The sequence below is a fragment of the Periplaneta americana genome, chromosome 13, assembly GCF_040183065.1.
Source record: "Periplaneta americana isolate PAMFEO1 chromosome 13, P.americana_PAMFEO1_priV1, whole genome shotgun sequence".
NCBI lineage: Eukaryota > Metazoa > Arthropoda > Insecta > Blattodea > Blattidae > Periplaneta > Periplaneta americana.
This window is the reverse complement of record NC_091129.1, coordinates 59,812,053-59,836,167: the sequence shown is the minus strand read 5'-3', so window position 1 is coordinate 59,836,167 and position 24,115 is coordinate 59,812,053. Positions and strand designations below refer to the sequence as shown.

Genomic DNA, 24,115 nt, shown 5'->3' with positions numbered 1-24,115 from the left:
ATTTGATGCAAGATATTTCTTGTCCATCGATCAAGGTGAGGGAATCAGAGCAGAGACATCCTTTACGTAGGTGTATAACATTACTTTTATGCGGATTTACTTCAAGACCAATTCTAGCTAAGGAATTCATAGTCAGCGATGTTGAATATTGAGCGGCAGATTTATTTTTACACAATAATACTAGATCATCCGCAAATGCAAGAATGGAAAGATTATTTAATTGAGATGATATATGGTATCCATATTCTTCAGAGATATTACTTTGGCTTAATTCCTTCATCACGAAGTCAATGGCAACATTGAATAGAATTGGTAAGAGTGGAGCCCCCTGTGCAACTCCTTGCTTGATCATTATAGGGGCTGTCTTTGTAGTTTTATTAATAGTGATAGTAGTAGAATTTCCTATTAAAAGCGATGTTATAAGAGTCTTGAGGTTTGGAGGTATAGGCATAGCATTGAGGGTTTGTTCAATGTGTTGATGAGAGACATGATCAAACGCCTTAGAGATGTCCAGAAAAACTACACAACAATCCTTTTTATTAACTTTTGAATCCTTAAGGCATCTATTAACAATAGAGGAATTTAGGAAAACACCTGGACCAGACATAAAACCTCGCTGGTTAAGATTTAAATCAAGATAAGATCGTAACTTGATATCTAATACACGCTCAATAATTCTGCGCAGAACAGAATAGATCGTAACTGGACGCCAGTTCTTAAGAATATCTGGATCGCCATCCTTATAAATCAGAATTGTGCGTGCACGTCGAAGGCACGGCGGAACATGTCCCCAACGGAGCATATATGTGGCAATCAATGAAAGAGATTTATATAAACGAAGCTCTTTAATGACCTTCATTCTGACTCCATCTTCACCTGGTGCAGTGTCAACCTTGATACCCTTACATGCAAATGCAATATCTTCAGGGTGATGATAATATTGTCAGGATCTGAATAATTGGATACCGAAGATGACTGATAGTTATCAAGTGTGCAATTGTCGGCGACACCATATAAATTATTGTAATATTCGTATACCGAAGAAACGGGTAACTTACATTGCATAGGACCTTTAGAGGATAATACATGCCGCACAATTTTCCGACGTTGGAAGTAATAATTAAATTGTGCTAAATCATAAGCGTATTTGTTCTTCCTTCTCTCAGAATTCTTCTTACTTCTATTTTTAGGATTGCTTGACTGTTTATAAGTAATACCATCTGGATTATTTTTCCTAGCTTGCCGTTTTTTGTAATAAGTTGTTGCAGGATGTTGGGGCCCTTTACATTGAGACACTGATTGTTTAAGGTAGTGACAATATTTTTTCAACACATTTATCAAAGACGGCATTGTCTGAGACATCTAAACAAGCTAAGGTGTTGAATTGTGTATCCCAATACTGAAGATCAAAATTATCATGTAGGGAATCAGACGTAGAAGATGTAGAAGAAACAGGCTGAGACGACGAATTTGTGAATTTAATGTTGAGTACAGGATCATATTATGACTGATTGAGAATGTTTCCACGTACTTCAGACGTTGAAGATGTAGAAGGAACGGGCTGAGACGAAGAATTTGTGAATTCATTGTTGAGTACAGGATCATTATATGAGTGATTGATGATATTTCTATGTACTTCAGGATGGGCACGTACAATATGACGGTTAACGCTTTTAAAAAGACGGCCACATATTTCACATTTACTTAAATTCTTAGGCGATACATTTTTATCTGAATTTTGAATATTAAGAGTAGTTTCTTCATTAGAAACAGTTTGGGATAAAGAGTCGTTATTATGACATCGATTGATGTGAATATGAATTCCTCTGGTTGTGAACTGTTTATGACAGATTTTACAATTTACGAAGGATTTTGTATTGTGCATACTATTTGAAGTTGTGGGAGTATCGTCCATAATTACACAAAACCATCACAAATTTCAGCAAAAGACATAAAATATTACAATGAGGTCGATCAATAAGTCTTAAAAAAAGTATATATATACAATAGTTTGTTTACCTAAATTAGAAACACGTAAAAAAAACTTAAATATTCACTAGAAATTGATAATATCTTCAAAAGTCGTAAGAAATATAACAGGAATTAAACTCTTACATAACACAGTTGTCCACAAGACCACAATATTTCATTAGTTATATCCGTAATAAATTGTATGATTCTTGTCCATAGAAACCATGTCAACAAATAGGACCAAAAGGAAATTTAAGATTTATCCATAATATAAAGAGTTAATTATGCTACTAACATTATCACTTGAAACACGTTTAAAAATAATAGTATCAGATTATAATTCTGCGTCAGAAACTCACTAATAAATTATTAAGCTCCAATATATCAGTGCTTATAAGCAGATCATGGCTATACAATTCCATGGCCAACTAATAAATCGATTAATATTCGGATATATTGACAACCACCGGTAATTATACAGATTAATATTATCTTAATCAGAGATCATACAAACGACAAGAGCGAAGAAAATGGTGCTTTTCTTTTTCGTCGCTTTTATCGTGTATCTTCGCTTTTATCGTTACTCCAATATGCACACCTCAATGACAATGCATGCTTCAATCACAGTCTACTATATACAGTCGCGAAGCTCAATATGTAGTAAAAATGCAACCAGGGGTAGTTGCCCACCACTAGGATCGCTACTATCGCCTCATCATCGCAGATCTGTCTCCTAGCAGACGACAAAATATGTTACACTTTCGTTGTCGTGTTCTTTTGGAGAAATTAACACCTTCCTTCCATTATTGAAATATTAAATGCATAAAGTTAATTTATTATTTTAATGAAGTATATTAAATTCCACCATAAACTCGAAGATACCTGCAGGAAAAAAGTTAATATAATTTTTGTTTGTGCAAAACGAACTGAAATTTACTACAATAGCTTCACTCATTCAAGATTATAGCGATAATTAACTATGAAACCAATAAATATTAATTTTCATTTCCCTTTACAACAATAATAATGGAAATATGAATTACTGGAGTAACTTACGTGTACCGGTACTTGTAGTGTAGGCTTACGTAGTTAACAAAGTGGGATGAGGTTAAGCAATAATAATCATACCAGAATTGGAAATAAAACGTGATCAATAAATTTTATTGTAACAAACTTTTTCTACGTCTCTAGTAAAGCAACAAATAAAAATAACAACAAAATTAACAGCTATAATTAAAAACATATCCTTTGACAAAAAAAAGTAGGCCTAAGCAAAAATAATCCCACCAGAATTGAAAATAAAACGTGATCAATAAATTTCATGAAAACAAACTTAATGTTTCTACGTCTTTAGTAAAATAACACATAAAAATAATAACAAAATTAATAGCTACAATTAAAAAATATATCCTGTGAAAAAAAAAAAAGTAGACCTAACCTTTATTTCTCTGGAAATTCAGCAGCCTAAGTGACAGAACTTTAACCGGTATCTAATGTCCTTTCGGTTAGACTGAAACATTTCATTGTGAAATTTAAGGACCTAATGTATTCCAACAGTCACAATGAACTTCAAAATTAGAGTTTTGTTTCTGCACAGCATTCTTGTGGAAACCCAGGAACCTTTCTGAATCTTTCGGAAATCGGAAAAAGGATAACTCTGGCCTCTTTCTCTTACTGTTGCTACAATTTATAGCACTATAAACGTCTCCTCCTTTCCCATATTATTATTCCAATTATTATATTTTAGCCATTAACATTTTCATTACAACCGATAACGAACATTTCACAAGCATCAATGTGAAATACGCAACGACCTAACACTCGATAGAAATACGACACAGTCCAAAGTCGACCATGGACAGTCTATTGTTTCTAGTTTCTAACCGCTTGGAGCGCTTTATCACGAGATTTGCAAAAAAAACACCTCAAGCTTCGCGACTGTATATAGTAGACTGTGCTTCAATTCTCTCTGATATACCAGCGCTGCTTCTTTTATCGTTTATCGTCGCTCCAACGTGTACGTACCCTAACGAATATCCACATATTCATCGATGAATGCATAGAGTTCAATGCCAGCATCAAGTCGGCCGTGCAGTATGTAAATTACATCTCGAATGTCGATTACATGGAATAATATATTCGAAGTAAAGTATACATTCTGCCATGTCGATTATTTCAAGTATCGATACTATCGAATTGGTCGAATATTAAATATGACTGCAGGCCTTTGTTGTGATGTAGGGTGAGGTGTATCAATAAAGCTACTGTGATTTATTACACAATTTAACAAAGGTGATTAACAATCATAATAATGGAAGTAGGAATGATGCAGTACCCTCCAGGAGATTCGAGAATGATTGATAAAATCGTCCATCAGCTAAAATCTCAAGGAATTTTTGATCAGTTTCGAAAGGAGTGTTTAGCAGATGTAGATACAAAGGTAAGTTCTTGGTGTTTCTTTTTTAATTATTTGTTTGCCAATCAAGGACACTAGGTGAAAAGTATATTAGTGAATTTGGTATACTTATTTCCATATAATGTAAGTGTCAGTAAGTTACATTACAGTGATATATATGCCCTCCACAACAGAATTCTAATGTGTGTCAGACAAAGTACAGGTTTAGTTACATTTCAAAAAACTATTTCATTACATACTGTCAGTAAACTGCATAGACCTGTATTATGTAGTAAACATTGGGGGTAACAATAGTTGACCGTTTAATTGAAATACTTATTTATACTAAAATCACAAATAAAATAAAGATGAAATTGAACATTTGCTTCCATTAAGTCTAGAATACGGGATCCAGCATAGCGATTGAAACTATTAGGTTCCAGTTTATTGATAGAATTACATTAGATCATAGTCTAATTTCTTTCTTTTGATTTAACTGATTATTTAGTTGTCTGCAAACTTCGATATACAAAATTAAAGGCTAAATAAATTAGGGCTGAAGTAATTCCCTTTGTACTCCGCATATACACCTTGCATATACGAATCTGTGACAGATTAGTTTTCGTTAGTTTAGGTTTTTATTATGCCTTGCATATGCGATCAACTGCATCTCCGCAGAAAACCCAAACCCCTTATAAATTCAACGTTTCTTCAAATTAGTTCTCTAACTTTTTCTTCCTAATCTAAAGATAATTAGCATTTCATGAGGTGAGAGTGATTGTCAGACAGACATTATAGGAATATTGTTCTAAATCCTGCACTTATTTTATTTTTAAAACTGTTATGTTCATTGCTACATGTAGGCCCTAAAGAAAATGAAATGGTCTAGTAACACCACACAGCATCATGTGTTAGATACTTCTCACTCCTGCAGTAGCTATAGGCTGTAGGAAATAAAATTATAATTTCTATATACTACAAAAATAAAAGCTACCAGAAAATAGAAGTTACATGTATCAATAGCCTGCACTTGCATTTGTCTTTTAAATATACCGTAGAAAATTTGAAACAAGAATTTTTCCAACACTCTTCTGAAGGGTGTTCCATAAAAGTGAAACCAAAATGACAATTATCAACATACCTTTAAGATTGTATCTCATATTTAAGGTCTTTTTGCCATCAGAGATGCCCGGGGTGCATCAGAAGAAAGTAGGCCTATGTTCTAGGCCAATGGTTCCCAAATTTTTTCGACTCATGAATCCCTTTCACAAAGATCTGAATTGGGCGAACCATTCATTAATATAAATTATATTTGACAACTTTAAATTGACTTAAAGTTGCTATAGTTACAGTAAATAGGCCTACCTTAGGATTCCCCTCCAAAAATGATGCAATAACACGTAAACTATTGAAGAAATTACATAGGCTATGTTAAAAAATATATATAGGCCTACTTGCATTTATTTTGCATTTAAAACATACGGGTACTGAAATCAAATAAACAACTTAATAATATAGTAGGCATTTTCCTACTTTTAAAGTCACATTATTAGAGTTCACATATTTTAATTTAGCTTAAACATACACTGAAAATTACTTTATTGATAGGTATATTATTGAAATGTGTTATGTTGTGACAGAATTTCATGTGGGCTTAAGTTCCAGAGTAGTTCTAATATTTTAAACGTCTCTCTTAACCTAAACATTTTTCATTATAGAGTCACTTACCTCTTCATTTGGCATTCAATGAGAAGGACACGGTTATTTTTGATGGTATAGAGCTTGGAAGTCAGGAACCAAAGAAATTAAAGGAAACCTCAGATCACTTTCAGCACGAAGTCTATTTTTGGATTTATTTTTTAAATAGGTATATGAATAAAGAGACCCTCTTGCTGAAATATGTGGTTGAAAAGGTACTGATAATAAGGCTGTTATGGTTTTATTCACTAACACTGGGAACTGCTTAAAATTTTGTAACTTTTCAGTAATTGAAAATCAGTAGAAATGGCATTTAAGTAGAGAAGATTTCATACTATTCTCCTTAAAACAGACTGAGTAAGCTACTTCCTGTCATTATCTAAACACACACTTCATTTCAAAGGACTAAAAATGATATGTCTAATCCACATTACTACATTTCGATATTCCAGATGAAACTTGTAATAATAATATGTAGGCTACAATACTAATAAAAAAAAAACAGTAACCTCAAAATCCGCCATTAGGGAAAAATGTCGGCGAACCACAATCTGGGAAACTCTGTTCTAGGCCTACTCTTTGGGACACCATAAAATTTAACGACATTATCTATTTTTATTTATTTCAGATTTGTGTTTAGAGTTATATTGCAAGTTTTAGTAGGCCTAGGCCTATTTTTTTGTTATTTTTTTTATCTTTATTATTGTAGATTTACTAATTTTATCCAGAGGTTGTATTTTGGTCAGTGATACACATCAGTGTACCTGTCCTTAGAAAATAAATGAACTAGTAAATCATCCAGTTAACTAATAATCAAAACATTTTAACTACTCGTAATATCGTAATTGAAGATATCAATCATATTTTTAGCTGATGTTTATTTTTGTAGTGTTAGCCGTTGAACTGTTTAGAAACCTAAACTACATGTTTTAGTTCAGTGTATTAAAAAAATACATTAAGCATAAGCTTATAACAGAAGTGTTTTTTTACCCGACCATTTTGTTTGTGGAACGGCAGTTCTTCTTCCTATGGCAGTTCGGTCCGTCTTCGATCCTGGCCTCCCCAATTAAAGCCTTCCACTCATCTCTGTTTCTAGCCATTTTTATCCAATTCCTGACACCTAGTAGTTCCCTTGCATCCTTCTGTACCATCTCTTCCCACCATCCTTCTTCCTTCAAAATGTCCCACCAATACTTTCCTAGGGATTCTCTCCCGGAACGACAGTTGCTTATACTAATACACAGTGCTATGATGTTGCATCACCTGTGCAGTACGAGTGCTCTCTTATTCTAGTCATAGACTATGTCTTTCTCTTTCTAACAGAGTAACAACATCTCTTATTCTAGTCGTAGGCCATGTCTTTCTCTTTCCAATAGAGTAACAACATAAGATCGCAGTGCCGGTGTTTACGTTCCACGTACAAAATGGTCACCTAGTAATTGCTGAAAGACATTATTATTGCATAATTCCTGAACATGTATTTCACATTATTTTTCCTTTACAAAAAAAAAAAAAAAAAATAGGCTATGAACTTACATGCAGAGCCCTCAAATAAATATTCATCTGTGAGTGTGTGGTGGGTTGTGGTGGCTGCTTGCCAGCAGTCAGATATATTCATAGGTCCTTAAGTCAAGTGCATAGATTTCTCATGTATATTGCAATAACAGTAACTGCCTACCTTTTGTCTTAGAAGATGGAAATGATGTTCTTGTACTCCCATACAACTCTCACACCTTTTAAGAAAACTTGCATTATCACACAATAGCTATAAGCTTACTTCTGACATTGCTGCAGTTTTCATTCTTATTTTGTATTTCATTTCTTCCAACATATGCAGGTTATTCGAATACACTTTATTTTATTTATTTTTTAAGTTCCCCCATAAATAGAAACCACATAGCCTATATGGTATTACAAGAATATTCACAGTAAGATTCGAAATTAATGTGTCTAACGAAAAATAGTCATGTACCACTTTATTTGTTCAAGAATTGCAGCCACGTGATAATGTAAGTAGAGTAAATTTTTGCAATTGGATATTGGATAATGTTAATAATAACTCCATTAATTTTTTTTCACGGATGAAGCATGGTTTTATTTATATGATCATGTAGCGACAAAGAACAACAGATACTGGAGTGCAGAAAAACCTGATCTTGTACACAGAATGCCATTTCATGACCACAAAATTGATGTATGGTGCACAGTGAATGCTTACAGGATTATGTGAGCCTATATTTTTTTCAAATATCTTGAATGCTGAGAGTACAGGCATAACATAATTAACCATTCCTAGAAAATTATCTGACATATGTACAGTCTTAGAAAAAAGTTCTGTTGCATAGATACTTCATAAGTCCCAGAAAGGAGGCAGTGCGCATGATCAGACATAGAACGAAACAAAACTAATTTTATTACGTCAGCTAATCCTTCTCTTATGACTCAGGTCACACATCCTCTGATCATGCACACTGCCTTCTTTCTGGAACTTACAAAGAATCTGTGCAACAAAACTTTTTTCTAAGACTGTACAATTGTACATGGGGATTTTTTCAACAAGACTCCACCACAGCGCATACAACTCAGCTCTTGTTAGCATTAATTGCAGAAATTTTTTAAGACATGATCATCAGTAAGGGAATATGTTCTGCGCGAATCCCAGATTTTACTGTATTCGATCTCTGTTTGGGGAACTTAAAAATAAAGTGTACCAGAGTACCCTCCATACATTGAAAGAACTGAAAGACAATATAAGAAGGGAAATTTCAGCAATTTTATAAGAAGAACTAATGCATGTTAATGTAAATTTTCTTAAAAGGTGTAAGAGATGTGTGGTAGCACAAGGACATCATTTCCAATATCATTTATGACAAAGGTAGGTGGTTACTGTAATTGTAATTTGCATGATATATATATATATATATATATATGCTAACTTAAGGGACTATGAATATCTGACTCTGTTATCAAATGAGGTGCTTCCAGCCACCACACACCACCGCTGCACACTTATGGATGAATGTCTATTTTAATGCTCTGTTGACTGTGCAGTAATATAAAGCTATATAGACCATATCAAGTGTTATGCCCGTAACAACTTTTGAATAAACATTTTTATAAAAACTGTACATAGGCCCTAATTTATAAAATTTAATTTGACTTTTTTGGTTTACAATATAAAACAGGTAATTGTTTTATTATATATTTTCCTCTAATTAAATAGTAAAAAAAACACGGTAAAGACGTAAGACTGAGATCCCTCGAACATAGAGGAAAAAAATCTGAAAAATTGAGGGGTCTAATGAGAGAGGGAGCTATGCCACTTTGACAAGAAATGGAAATAAATGTATTGAGTCATTATTTGTGCAATAAAGGGGTAACTTTTTTCTTAACTTATTGTTAAGTAAATTATGCAAATGGGAAAATATAAATGTCAATGTGAATAGCTTTGTTTATGACCTTGTATGGTATAATTAGTACAAAAATTAAGGAAAACCACAAATTTTATACTCGCACATAAAATAGTTTTATCCTATTTTAAATACTGTTGCCTGAGTGTAAATCATACTAACAGCCTTACATATCAACTATAGACAAACAACTTCATATCTTTTCTGGAGTATCTTCACTGTCCAATATTTCTGTGTATTTTAGTTTTTTAGTAAACACCATGAAAAATTGGAGGAATATATGGCATTATTGCCATGAGACCTTTTAACTTCAGGACTGATATGAGTCTTCTGTGTGGATAGAGTAGTGGTATTTCCTCAAGAAGTTTAGTCATACAAGGATGATCAGCCACAGGTTCTCTCCTGGTTTTGGAGTGACGATCTGGCATCTTCTTGAAGAGTTCCAATCCATGCCACTCTTCCATGTCAAAATAGGTGTGTTTGAAGAAGAGTATGCCTGGTTGTTTATCAAATTTCACAGCATTTATTTCCTAATATTAAAACTAACACTAGTTACTGCAACACCACCCTTTACTATTTTACTGTTCAACTGCTGAAAATCCCTGAAATCTTCTGTCGTCATTGGAATGAACTTAAACAGGATTTAGACTCTGGCATTTTTCACAACTCCATGCCACTGGTCAGGTGTATAAATATGATCTGTTTTTCGGATTTTCTTTTCTTTCGTGCCAAAATCTCGGTCACTGGGTAAGTAGGTATGTCCAGGAACAAGGAAATAATGTTGAATAGAGTCATTTGACAATGAGGGAATAATACACATTAAACTATTTAACACTGTATTGTTTTTGTTTTGTCCAGTGCAAGAGTCTTTCAACTTTCTCTCATAGTGAACACAACATGTTTATTATAATGTGAGGATAAAATGCAAATTTAGGTTTAATACGCATAAAAGAAGAGGGATATAAAAGCAACAATTACATTTTGGAACAATATGTTCTTCTCTTATAATTGATAATCCAATCTGTAACATCTGCATAGCAGACAACATCAGTAAGTGGCATTGTCCTTCTCTCGCTCAAAAGACTAATGAGGACGCATTCAAGAACTTAGAACAACATTATGACAAAAAAAAAACTGCTGTAGAAAGAGCGGGAGATATCCCACGTGGTTCTAGTTCATAGGATAGATGCAAGATGGCAAGAGAATACTGGAAATGGCCAAAACTCAATTTTTCATGTTATAGATTTATTATAGATTTATTAATTTGTCCTACAGAATGATATCTGTAATATTGACAATATTTGAGGAGAAAAATTTTCTCCAGCACCGGGGATGAAACCCGGGTCCTTGGTTCTACGTACCAAGCGTTCTGACCACTGAGCTACGCCGAATTCAATCCACAGCACCGGATCGAACTGTCCTTCTTCAATGTTTCCCTTTGTGGCCTGACTCCTAGTTAGGCATATATGTTGACGTATATGTCCAATGTCAACTGCCATTATACTAGGAGTGCACTCAGCTGAGTGACTTGTTTGGCCGGGAATCTGCAGTTAAGTGCACAGTAATCTGTGTAGACATATGCACTGCTAGCTATGAGAATATTATAGATTTATTAATTTGTCCTACAGAATGATATCTGAAATATTGACAATTAACTGCGGTTTTTTTTTTTAGGTATATGCAAATGTATATTGAGAACAAAAGAATAACTCTAAGTTAGGTGTCACCTGTGCATCTGTTGAAAGTGTGGTAGAAATAAAAGTACAAATGATATTCAGAAGGAAAGAATTAAATAAGCTTAAAAAGTATATAGGCCTACTCCAAACTAAGTGCGAACTCTGTATCAAATTTCTTGTCAAGAAAAAAATCAATTTTCCACCATTATTAAATACAGTTTGAAATAGGGACAGAAGTTAATAGGTCTCAAAGTATAGTAAGATCCAGAACATTACTGATGTGGTCAAAATAATCTTTATGTACTTTACTAATGCTACCTTATGACGTATTTTACTTATAAGAATTCAAAAGACTATAGCCGTACATACTTGACTTTGTTCAAAGAAAGACACATGTGCATAATGATGAACTTTTCGCATTTATTGCTTATAAACTGAAACATAATTCTTTCAAGTTCATTCGCTGACATGACATTTCATGTATTTACAGAACTCCCATGGATTTAAACTCATTGTCTGGCCTTTGGGATATATTCTGCTTATCAGTTTTTTTTTGTCTTATGGTGATAGCAGTGTACAGTGTTCGAATTAATAAAAATGTAGAGAAGGGAAATTTCTCGTTGACATACTAATTTTTTTTGGTGACATCTGACATGGTATTTTGAATTTCTAGTACGGTACCCTGATAATCCTTTCTATCCTATGTTAAGTTATGACTTAATTGACAGGATTTGGTTTGATACCAAGCAAAAACAAGGACATATCCTCTCCATTGCATTTTCCAGAAGAGCTAGAACACTAATCATCCTCCCTATACATTACTGAAGGTTGAAAGCATCTGAACATAGAACTGATCACTCCATTTTCTTCTAGTGACATAAATAGCCTATATGGAACTCCCCCCTATATACTAGCAAGTTTTTCCAGAAAAACTATAGATTATACTGCAACGGTATGTTCTTAATTGTGATATTATTTCAGAATTTAGTGGTCAAGGTAATCAATTATGTGCATTTTTTAAGTTTCCTGGTAAGTATTTTTATTGTATCATTACCATTATGTTATTTTTCAGCCTGCATACCAGAATCTTCACCAAAGAGTGGAGGGTAGTGTAACTGGGTTTTTGGCAAGCCAAGTGTGGCGTCCAGATTTGAATAAAAACCAGTTGCGTGATAGCCTCAGGAAGCACATCCATGAGTTAGTATATAAAATCGTTATTAATATGTTTAATTATGTTTTGTCTGCAGTAGATTGTAGTTGTATAAGATTAAAATAAAGCAGTTATGAAACTGGATTGAACTATTGGTATATCTTAAGTACCATATCCATAGAGTACTAGCATATTAAGCTTATTTATATCCGTTTCCTTTTTCTTGTAGCATATAACATACATGTTTACAGTTTTTGGATCTCTTTGTTATTTATGTACCAAACAAAAGCAGAATTCATATTAATTTTTCTATAGATCATTGGTGAAAGTTTCCCGCAGTTACTATTTTTATACATGGTAAGCAATTTAAATATTTTTTCAGATGTGAGTCAGGTTAGATGTTAATTAAATATTTTAGTAACAATACTTACTTATGGCTTTTAAGAAATCCGGAGGTTCATTGCCGCCCTCACATAAGCCTGCCGTCAGTCTCTATACTAAGCAAAATTAATCCAGTCTCTACCATCATAACCCACCTCACTCAAATCCATTTTAATATTATCCTCCCATCTACGTCTCCGTTCCCCAAAGGTATTTTTTCCTCCAGCTTCCCAACTAACACTCAATATGCATTTCTGGACTTGCCAATACGTGCTACATGTCCTGCCCATCTCAAACATCTGGATTTAATGTTCCTAATTATGTCAGGTGAAAAATACAGTGCGTGCAGTTCTGCATTGTATAACTTTCTCCATTCTTCTGTAACTTATCCCTCTTAGCCACAAATATTTTCCTAAGCACTTATTCTCAAACACCCTTAACCTCTGTTTGCCTCTCAAAGTGAAAATTCAAGTTTCATAACTATACAGAACAACCAGTAATATAACTGTTTTATAAATTCTAACTTTCAGCTTTTTTGAGAGCAGACTGGATGACAAAAACTTTTCAGTCGAATAATAAGAGGCATTTTTTTTAGTAATATATAAATATATTCGCAATTGTTTGATGGAACGTGCATAAGTATATCTTTACCAACAAAAAAGTGCCATTGTATTGGTGTTATTTTGTTCATATACAGAAATGTTTAATGAATTCCTATGTAACCAATAGCTATATTTAGTTGTATATTCGGCCTACTTATGAGCAGCAAGTGTAAAAATAGAACTTCAGTCTCAGTTACATTCCAGTGATGTCCCTCACATAGAAAACATTATTTTTCAGCATTATTCCATTGGACTATAAAACACTTCTCCCACGTATGTTCCATTAGTGTTCTAATTTTTTTTTAAATTCTGTACTTCAGCCTGTGAAGAAATCGTCCACAGCCATCGCGACAATAGTAATTTTTCTCAAACTATTCTTTGAGTTTTGAAAACATAGGTCACTAGGTGCAACATTAATCATCTCGTATCTGATCAAATAGCCAGCCATTAAAATTCCTTTAAATCCCAGAGTATTGTGACCATAATCTTTCCTGCTGGAGTCGAAAGTTGCGAGATGGAGGAGAACCTTAATGCTACCTACTCCATGCAGTGAATTTTAGATTCTGAATCAAAGTGGTGCACCCATGTTTTAACTGCTGTCACAGATCACTCAAGAAATCTGTCTGTATTCCACCTGAATAAAGCCAAATTGGCTTCAGAACAAAGCAGTCTTCCATGTTTTTGTTTCAATCAACATTCTTGACACCCAACTGACAGACACTTCATTGAGACACAAATGATAATTTAGGGTAGTTCCAATTGTACTGTTTGAGAAATCCAGCAGTATCATGAAGCTGGTCACTCACTGCTGTTTTCTGGGTTGATTTCTAGTCTATGAGACGCACAATGGACCATTTGTGCCTAAGTGCTTTGATAGTTGTCTATGCCCTTACTGAAGAGGAAAAAGAAGAAGAAGAAGCTGTTTGAAAAGCCTATTATTTCGGCAACACACTTAGTAGTCAATGGTTGGTGTCCAATGATTAAATCATTCACATGATCAACGTTTTCTTGAGTCACACAGTCTGTGTTTGATCTGCATCTTTTGCATGTCAAGTGTCCTTCCATATCTAAAAATTTCGGCACTAATTCTTCACTACTTGAAATGAAGGAGCATCATCTCCCAGCACACTTATATCTTGATGGATATCATTGGGTATTAAACAGGTATTGAGAGGTTATAGTCCTATAGTCTATCTTTTCTCTTGAGGTATTTAATCACTGCATGAAGCTCATTTTTCTCCATTTCTCAAAAACGTCACAAAGTTACTTGTTTTGATTTGAAACTCTCAAGTGATAAACCTGTGAAATTCTACCCAAAAACAGTTAAGACTGAATAAACAGATTTCCATTTCTATGGTTACATCATGCTAAGCCAATTGTGCTAGGGACAATAAATATTGTACAATGGAGTAGTTTGTTTTAGGACACAAGTTTTAATGATGAAAAATGGTATCACTTTTCAAACTTTTAAAATAGTTTTATTCTTTATCATGGCACAGCTCTGGTTTTTTGGATATTGGTGTCGAGAGAATTGTGGATCAAGTTGTCAACCCAAAAGTGAAGACTGTGTTCGTGCCACAAGTGGAAGATGTTGTGTACAAGTACCTCGGCATCGAAAAACCAAAAAAGGGGAAGGAGAATCAGAATGGTATAAGCATTTTCAAGTACCAGTCACAACTTAGTTCTATGTTTCATAGTTCGTTATGTGATTACATTCTGTCTGAAATTCTGCAACTGATTATGTAACTTGTGTAAAAAATCTGCCAAATGGTCATGGTCCAGCTGTTAATTTTTCAGTTGTGGTCAGTTACTCCAATGACCAAAAGATGAGCAGTGTTGCTGTATAATAGTTCACATTTATATACGGCTGAGAGTTGTCAAGCATTATATTTAGTTGGTATATAATCACTAATAAAAGTTTAAAATTTGTTTTTCATAAGGATAGTAAAGATCCTGCCAATGCATTTGAAGAGAGAGCCAATGGTTTTAAAGAGTTAGGCTGTCACCCCTACACTCCCCTCCGACTTCACTGATCATTGAAATCAACAGGGATATCCAAATCTACACTTTATTTATATCTGAATGAAAAAAGAAGGGCGAAAACTGAAAAAAGCCTTCAAAAAAGAAAAAAATATGAACCCACTGTTACTGCACCTGATAAATTCAATTACGATGCATTAAGGAGATGTGTTCTAGGTATCTACAAAGAAGGTTTTATTCCAGCCTTTGTCTAGCTGAGAGAGAAAAGCTCAATATTCAATTGTCTCACTCTTCACTGTGGAAATAATTAAAGGAGCAGGTTTCATTATCGTAAAAATAATGCAAATCGTAAGTTCTTAATGGGGTATGGTGATATTGTATCACACTGTAATGAATTTCTCAAAACAGTGAAAGATATATGGGACTCTGCACTCTGTGCACTTATTTGTAATTAATTGATTATTTTATTTTACACTTACATTTGTGCATAATCATTTATAAAATTTAGCCCTTCATATTAATACATAGTAAATATAACTCTGGGCATGTGCATTATTTATAAAGTTTAACTACTCATATTAACATATAGTGAATCCAGTTTTGAAACTTTCTGTACCACTGACTCTGCCATAGAAATGAAAGTAGTGGCGGGATCTTTCCATCCTTACGAAAAACAGACTATAGTACTAATTACTTTCATCTTGACTAGGCTATCAAAATAGAACTCATTTTGCCGCATCAAGGTTTTGTTGTTAAATATGATACTTTAGTTTACCTACAAAGTCCTATAAAGATTAAGATATGGTATTATACTTTTCATATTTTTTTATAAGCTAAGAATACATTTGCGAATGCAGTACATTTTTACTTTTCATGAGTCTTATTGATTTTTTTTCTTTTCCACACACATTACCAAGAAAATATTGACATATTCCACATACTTATAAGTGGCTTTTTGAGAGCAGGGAGGTTCATTGCCACCCTTACATAAACCCACCATTGGCCCCTATCCTGAGCAAGATTAATCCAGTCCCTACCATCATATCCCACCTCACTCAAATCCATTTTAATATTATCCTCCCACCTACGTCTCGGCCACTCCAAAGATCTTTTTCCCTCCGGCCTTCCACCTAACACTCCATATGCATTTCTGGATTCGCCCATATGTGTTAAATGCCCTGTCCATCTCAAATGTCTGGATTTAATGTTCCTAATTATGTCAGGTGAAGAATACAATGCATACAGTTCTTCATTGTGTAACTATCTCCATTCTCCTGTAACTTCATCCACCTTAGTCACAAGTATTTTCCTAAGCATCTTATTCTCAAACACCCTTAGCCTCTCTTCCTCTCCGAAAGTGAGAATCCAAGTTTCACAACCATACAGAACAGCCTGTAATATAACTGTTTTATAAATTCTAACTTTCAGCTTTTCTGAGAGCAGACTGGATGACAAAGCTTTTCAACCGAATAATAATAGGCATTTCCTATATTTATTCTGCATTTAATTTCCTCTCGAGTATCATTTATATTTGTTACTGTTGCTCCAAGATATTTGAATTTTTCCACCTCTTCAAAGGATAAATTTCTAGTTTTTAAATTTCCATTTCGTATTATGTTCTTATCACGATACATAATCATATACTTTGTCTTTTCGGGATTTAATTGCTTAAAGTAAAATTCCCGTCTTTTCCCTAATACATTGTGGATTTTCTCCTACCATAATCACATTATCTGTATAAACGAGTGGCTGATGTAACCCGTTCAATTCCAAACCCTTTCTGTTATCCTGGACTTTCCTAATGACATATTCTAGAGCAAAGCTAAAAAGTAAAGGTGATAGTGCATCTCCTTGCTTTAGCCCGCAGTGAATTGGGGAAGCACCAGACAGAAACTGGCCTATACAGACTCTATTTGTTTCCCTCAGACACATTTTAATTAATTCAACATATTCCACATTTAGAAAATAATAATTTGTCACATTTCTAAAATAATATAGATGCTATTTTATCAGCAATTATGACGAAGTACAAAGTATCTTATAATTTGGCCACATTTTCACCATTTCAACTTTAAAATTATGATATAATTTCATGTAATGAAGGAACGTATATAATTATGATTTTCTTGTAGTGCAATTCGAGAACAACAGATTATCAATTAGAAAAACTCTAACAGACTTATCCCAATTAGTAACTAGCAAATGAAAATTCGGTAATAAATTGGTATATCCAAAAAACTTTAATATTCTTAGTTGAATGGAAGTAAAATTGTATTTTCTTTATTATTATTATTATTATTATTATTATTATTATTGTTGTTGTTGATACTGTTACTACTATTAATCTGAATTATATATTTGTATGTTCCAGTTTATGTGGCTCCTTTAACAGCAGAAAATCTTGCACGGAAAGAAGAAAGAAAACTGCCTACTCTAACAGATCTGTTGCCAAAGGAATTAGAACCAATTTCTCCAGAAAGTGATACTTTAAAAGAAAAAGATGACGAAAATTCGGTTGAAGATGAATTTACCGAAGATAAGGAGGAAGAAGACTCATCACCTCCATTTGAACCCATTGAAGAAGTTCATTCACACTTGGAAAGTTCACTGGACAGTCACCTGTCTGGTATATCAGAACTCACAAGTCATGACAGTCGGCACTCTGATGTTTCTTTCATGGTGTCGAATAATGCAAATAATAATAGTTCTACAAAACTTCCAATCTTAGATTTCTCAAATAATGACAGTCAGTTATCAAAAGTATCATCAGGCAGCCGATTGTCTATTGTTTCACCTGCCGAACATAATGCTGAAACAAATGATGAGAGTCAGCAGTCAAAGACTTCATTTCATGTGTCTGGTCAAGACACCCAGATGTCCACTAGTATGGAATTCACGAAGAAAGATACTGATGTGGTGAAAAGTGAAGAAAATCAAACTGTAAAAGATATCTCTGAAGATTCTAGTAATTATAGTAACAGATTGCACATATTCACACACGACAGTTCCCAGTTTTTATCAGATGACACATCAATTAATATAAAACCCAGGAAAGTAGAAATTGACAGACAGGAGAAGAAACAGGATGAGAATGTGGAAAAGAAAATGGATAACTTTGGAAAGGTGGGTGAAAATAAGAGTGATGAAATATTGACTGAAATTAGTGAGAAGAATGCAGAAGCATTTGGAAACAAATCCGACGAAAATGGGAATAAGCAGTTGATTGAAAAACTTGAAACTAATGTTATTGAAAGAACTGACAAAAAATTGGACGATAAGTGTGAAAAAAAAGCAGAGGAAATACTTGAAAGAAAAATAGGTGAGAAACCTAATAGAGTGATAGATGATATGTCAGACAGGAAAATTATTGACGAATCTGATGAAGCAGATGATCTTTATGAAAAGAAATTTGAAGAGGTATCTGAAGAGAAGAGAAAATCAGAAGGGAAATATGAAATAATTACTGAAGAGCAATATGAAAACAAAATAGAAGAGAAATTAGAGAAGAGATTAGATGATAAACCTGAAAAACATATTGACGAGAAACCTGAAAGGAAATCTGAAGAGAAATTCACAAGAAAAACAGATGATAGAGTTGAAAAGAAGATAGATGACAAACATGAAAACAAATTGGAGGAGAAATTCGGGAGAAGAATTGATGATAAAGGTGACAAAAAGCAACAGCAAGAAGACAGATGCGATAAGAAATTGGAGGAGAAACATGAGAGGAGAACAGAAGATAAAACTGAAAGAAAATTGAATGAGAAATTAGAACGGAAATCCGATGACAAATCTGAAAAAAGGATAGAGGAGAAATCTGAGAAAAGGTTAGAGGAGAAGATAGAGAGGAAAACTGATGAAAGATCTGAAAGAAAATTGGAAGAGAAGTCTGCGAGAAAAACAGATGACAGGTATGGTAAGAAAACAGATGACAAATCCGAGAAAAGAACAAATGAAAAATCAGACAGGAAATTAGATGAAAAATTGGAAAAGAAAACAGAAGACAAATCTGAGAGGAAAAATGATACTAGAAGTGAGAAGAAAGGAGATGACAAACATGATAAGAAACAGGATAGGCACAAGGAGGATAAGGAAAAGTCAAAAGATAAAAGAGATGAGAAGAAACGTTTCAGCAGCGAAAATAGAGATACAAAGAAGAGTGATAGCAGCAATCATTCATCAGAGAGTGATAAAAAGAGAAGTGACAAAGACAAGCACAAAAAAGAGCGAAATGATAGCAGAAGTAAGACAGAAAAATCTGGACGACATGACAATAAGGATAGCAAGGAGAAAATTGACAAAGAAAAGCCTAAGCATGAAGAAAAGACAGAAAAAGATAAAATTAAACCTGAAGAGAAAACAGAAAGAGATGCTACAAAAGATAAACCTAAGCAAGAAGTTAAGGAAAATAAAGATGAGAAAGAGAAGAGGCTGGAAAAGGATTCCAGTAAAGAGAAGTCTAAGAAAGAAGACGAAAGTTCGAAACAGGATAGCAGAAAATCCAAGAGTGATGAGAAAAAGGAAAAACTTAAACCAGACGAGAGAGGACGAGTGAAGCATGATGATAAACATAAGGACAGGACAAAATCTGAGAGTAAAGACAAGGCAGACAAAGAAAAGTCGAGACATGATGACAAGAGCAAGGATGTCAGTAGATCTAGCAGTAAGGACTCCAAAGAAAAGCAGAAACAAGAAAGAGATAAGGGAAAAGATACAAATAATAAAAGTGATGAAAAGAAAAGCAAAGAGAAAACCAAGCATGACGAAAAAACCAGCAAATCTACAGAAAAAGGAAACGTAAAAAAGATTGATAAAAAGAAGGATGAGATTGACTCAAGCAAGTCATCTCGTACTGAGCACAAAAGCAGAGACTCTGGAAAGAAAGGCAAGGAGAACAAAGGAAAGGGAACAACTGACGACCACAGGATCCACAGGGATAAGCGTTCAGAAGACAGGAGGTCTGCAGATCGTGATAGCAATGGAACTGCACAGGATAGGTCACTTGGTAGCACTGCATCTCGAACAAATGCCAGTGATTCACAACGATCCCAGTCTCGTCGTGATAAGACTAGCAGTAGTGGCAGTGGCAATAGCAGTGGCAGTGGCAGTGGCAATAGTAGTGGCAGTGGCAGTAACAGCAACAGCAGCAAGTCGGAAGGTGGTGGTAATAGTGAATCATCTACAGCCAGCAATCAAGTAATTGAGTCTTCCAAAAGTGTTGATGAACAGGATCTTTCACAATCAAAATCAACTTCTCCACCTTCATCACTGCCTTTTAAGAAAAGACCATTGTCCATTCAATCCGAAGATGAACAATCAAATGATGAACATCATTCCCCTAGTAGCACATTTTGTCATAAGATTAAAAAGCCAAAAATTGCTGCAAATATATTTGAAGTTAAGAAGATTATGATGCTGCGAAAATCTTTGGCTAAGAAAGAACGTAAACAACAAAAGGAATTAAAGAAAAATCGTATTATTAAGGAAGGTGTAAAGGATATTAAAAGTGGAAAAATAATTACCAAACCAGTCATTGCAAAACGTAGAAAAATAGGTGATGTCGAAAAATCTTTACGTAAAGAAATTAATACATCTTTGTCTAACAAACAAATGCCTCAAGATGGTGAAAACTCTCCGGAAATAAGATACTTTGAATCTGAATTGATTCCTAATGCTTTAAGCCAATCTGACTCTCAGTTCTTGGCCTATGTTAAGCGACTTGTTGAGAATGATAACTTATCAGAAATTTCTACTCCTTCAGATACTGGTTCAGAAATAAGTAATCTGGATGACGTCATTTATTTGTCAGACATAGATTTTGATGACATAGTTGCTGCAGAACTGGGTGCCAAAATTATAGAAACAGACAGGGGCAGAGAGGTTGTATTAGATCTGCAAGATGATAAGCACACATGTAGTAAAAAATTGTCAATTCAAAGTTCCACTGTACCTGAATCATTTTCTGTAATGGGTAAAGCTTCCATGTCAGTTACCTCACATTCATCCATCACATCACTAACACATACCCCAGTGCCCATTAATCCAAGTGATTTCCACACAAGGACAAATATGTCAGAGAGAGTGGAATCAAGACCAAGTTCTGCTCTGAGCAATTGGTCAGACAGATCTGTTGATGATGTTTCGACTGTAGGCAGTGCAAAAAGAGTTTTGAGACAGCGTTCATCATCAGTTGCAAGTACAACAAGCAATAAGAGCACAATTGACAAGTTGGAAGCAGCTTCCAATGGTTTGACCACTGGTTCTCAACCACAGAGGAAAAAGGTGTTTTCAAGGAAGAGAGCAAAGAAAGAAACTGCTGCTACTCCGAATATGAAGCCTCCAGAAACTGTAACTGAAAAGCGTGAACTTCGCAGGTCTCGGAAACCAAGCACACGTTATTCAAGTAAACTATTTGCCTCATTCACTGATGAGAACCATTTCATGCAAGACGAGGATATGAGTTGTGATATATTTACAGAAGAACGCGAAAATGTTCTTGATGACTCACCTCCACGTTATGAGTATCCAAAAGCAAAAGTCATCCTTAATGATATCTCTAAGGAGATTTCAAAGAGATCTTCTGTGTCCACAGAAACAAATAAACCTTCCATTCCAAAATTTAAAATCTCTGCCACTATCACCCATGCAGATGAAGATAGTTCTGACAGAGAAATAGTGCCAGAGCCCTCAGTTAGAGATCATTATGATATTATAAGTGATAACAACAATATTGATAAAGGAAGTTCAGAGGATGAACGAGGTTGCGGAGATGGTTCTATGTTGAACCAAGACCTTATTCTGCCCACACTTCGAGATCTTATGGTCGAGAGTGGTTTTCGAATGAAAGATGATAAGTCTGATATTTTGCCTTCATATCTGAATGTAGAAAATTTACTTGTGATGGAAAATAACGTTAGCAATGTTGTAAAGAGCCCTTCCAAAGAAAACTATGAATCAACTAACACAATCGAAAAAAGACGTTCAAAACTAGGACGCAGTAGACGTGTTGGTTTAGGAAGACCACCACCTAGAAGAACAGCAGAGCAAGTAGGCAATGATGTTAATGCTAACAGAACAGGGACCCCTCCATCTTCCAACATGGCTGATTTTGTCATGCCTTTGAGTCCAGAAAGTGATGTGTCTGCATCCTCAGGGGAAGCAAAGAAGAGTTTACTGGATCACAAAGGTAAAGTATAATGAATAATGCATATGATGTGGTGAATCTGTTCATCGTTCATAAAAATAGATCTCATACATTTGTTAGTTAATTTATATAAATGTATATATTTCATAGTGTTATAATTGTACTTAATTCAAGAATTTGCTAAATATTAAATATAGACAAATTTCATTACACATTTTCAATACAGAGATATGCATTGAGGTACTCGTAATACCCAGAATACTCTTAGGAGAGTCCTGTGATGTTCCCTATTATGGTTCCAACACCCATGCAATTGAAAATTGATTTCGTTTTTATGTATTTCGACCCTATCAGTGATACAGGATGGACAGAACTTTGTTTTATTGCTGTGCAACAATTTCTTTGAGAGCAGATATGCGACTACACATTAGTTACAGGGATAACTCTGTATTAGTATTATTCTACTCAATACACACTGTTGATGTAAAGAATTATTACCAACAATAGCTAAAAAAATGGAGACAGCTTCAGCATCTCCTTGCTTAGTTTGGGTGATAATTTGCTTGTTGTTGTTTAGTCAACTGACCAACAAGGCATCACTCATGAGACATCTAGGCCAGGAGATAATGGAGACAAGAGAATATGTTATTCTGTACAGAGACATATCACATTTGACATACAACTTTAACTCAAATTCTTCTCTATACCAGTACCAACAATATTGCAAATATTTTTAGGGACCTGCTTATAAAATTATCTATCATTTACTGCAGTTCTCGTTGAGAAATGAAGCTAATGTTTCAATGGATTTTATTTTCAGTTATTCCAAAGTATGTGGGTTTATGTGGTACGCCCTAGCTTTTATGAAGTTCCCAAGAGCTGAAAGTCATAGAGGCATAAGATTTAGGTTATGGGATCACAAAAATTACCCGTTATTTCTAATTACTCTATCCTAGAAAACATGATTGGTTGCATGAAAATGTACTGTGGTAGAATCTGTCTGATGACCAGTTTCACCAAGCTTCTTTAAATCAGCACAAACAGTTTGTCAACAAATGAGTCGTTTAATTTTAACGGGATCTGTAAAAGTTGACTGTTTCACCAAGCCTCATTTCTTTAAAATTAACATGTGTTTAATAACGTGAGGATTTCGTACCTGTATCTTGCATGTTATATTTCTCATATATATCAGTCCCCTAACTGCCCATTGTGCAACTCAAACCAAGAAATGGATTCAGAACACCTCAAAATCTGTGCTTCAGTGCTGACCATGATAATATCTTTGAAAAATATTGGAGTGCAAGAAAAATGACTTTATTGTCAAACATCTGGCATTAGAAAACAACAACAACATATTTCTCATACGACCATGGCTTCGAAATCGCGAATTTCATTGGTTACATATGATCATGGCCAACTTTTTGTTTGGCATGAGGAAACAATGATAGGCAAACGGGAAAGAGACAGTAATTTTAAGAACATTTAAGAGTTCTTATTTTTTTTATATTCTTCCTAAATACTTGTCATACCATAATTAAAACCAAAATATAAAAAAGAAGACATTTGGGTAACATATGAAAAAGAATTCAATAGTTTTTTAAATATAAATAGGCGAAATGTAGAGCAGTTAAATGTTAACTTTAAAAGAAAATCTAAGAAGAAGTTTGTGAACGATAAGATGGACAGCTTCAGGACTGATGCAGCAATT

The 24,115-nt window shown here is 34.3% G+C and overlaps 1 protein-coding gene across 3 annotated transcripts in view; it reads left to right on the top strand.

Moving 5' to 3' along the window:
• Positions 1–4,156: 4,156 nt before the first annotated feature.
• LOC138711998 (biorientation of chromosomes in cell division protein 1-like 1) overlaps positions 4,157–24,115 on the top strand; it is a 53,496-nt gene continuing 33,537 nt past the window's right edge. For 2 of the 3 annotated variants that reach the window (XM_069843348.1, XM_069843346.1), the window contains exons 1-4: positions 4,157–4,411; positions 12,223–12,347; positions 14,783–14,931; positions 17,635–22,449. In XM_069843348.1, coding sequence (XP_069699449.1) covers positions 4,283–4,411; positions 12,223–12,347; positions 14,783–14,931; positions 17,635–22,449 — 5,218 coding nt within the window. In that variant the 5' untranslated portion in view covers positions 4,157–4,282. The remainder of the gene's footprint in view (positions 4,412–12,222; positions 12,348–14,782; positions 14,932–17,634; positions 22,450–24,115) is intronic. The other variant, XM_069843349.1, reaches the window with a different exon arrangement.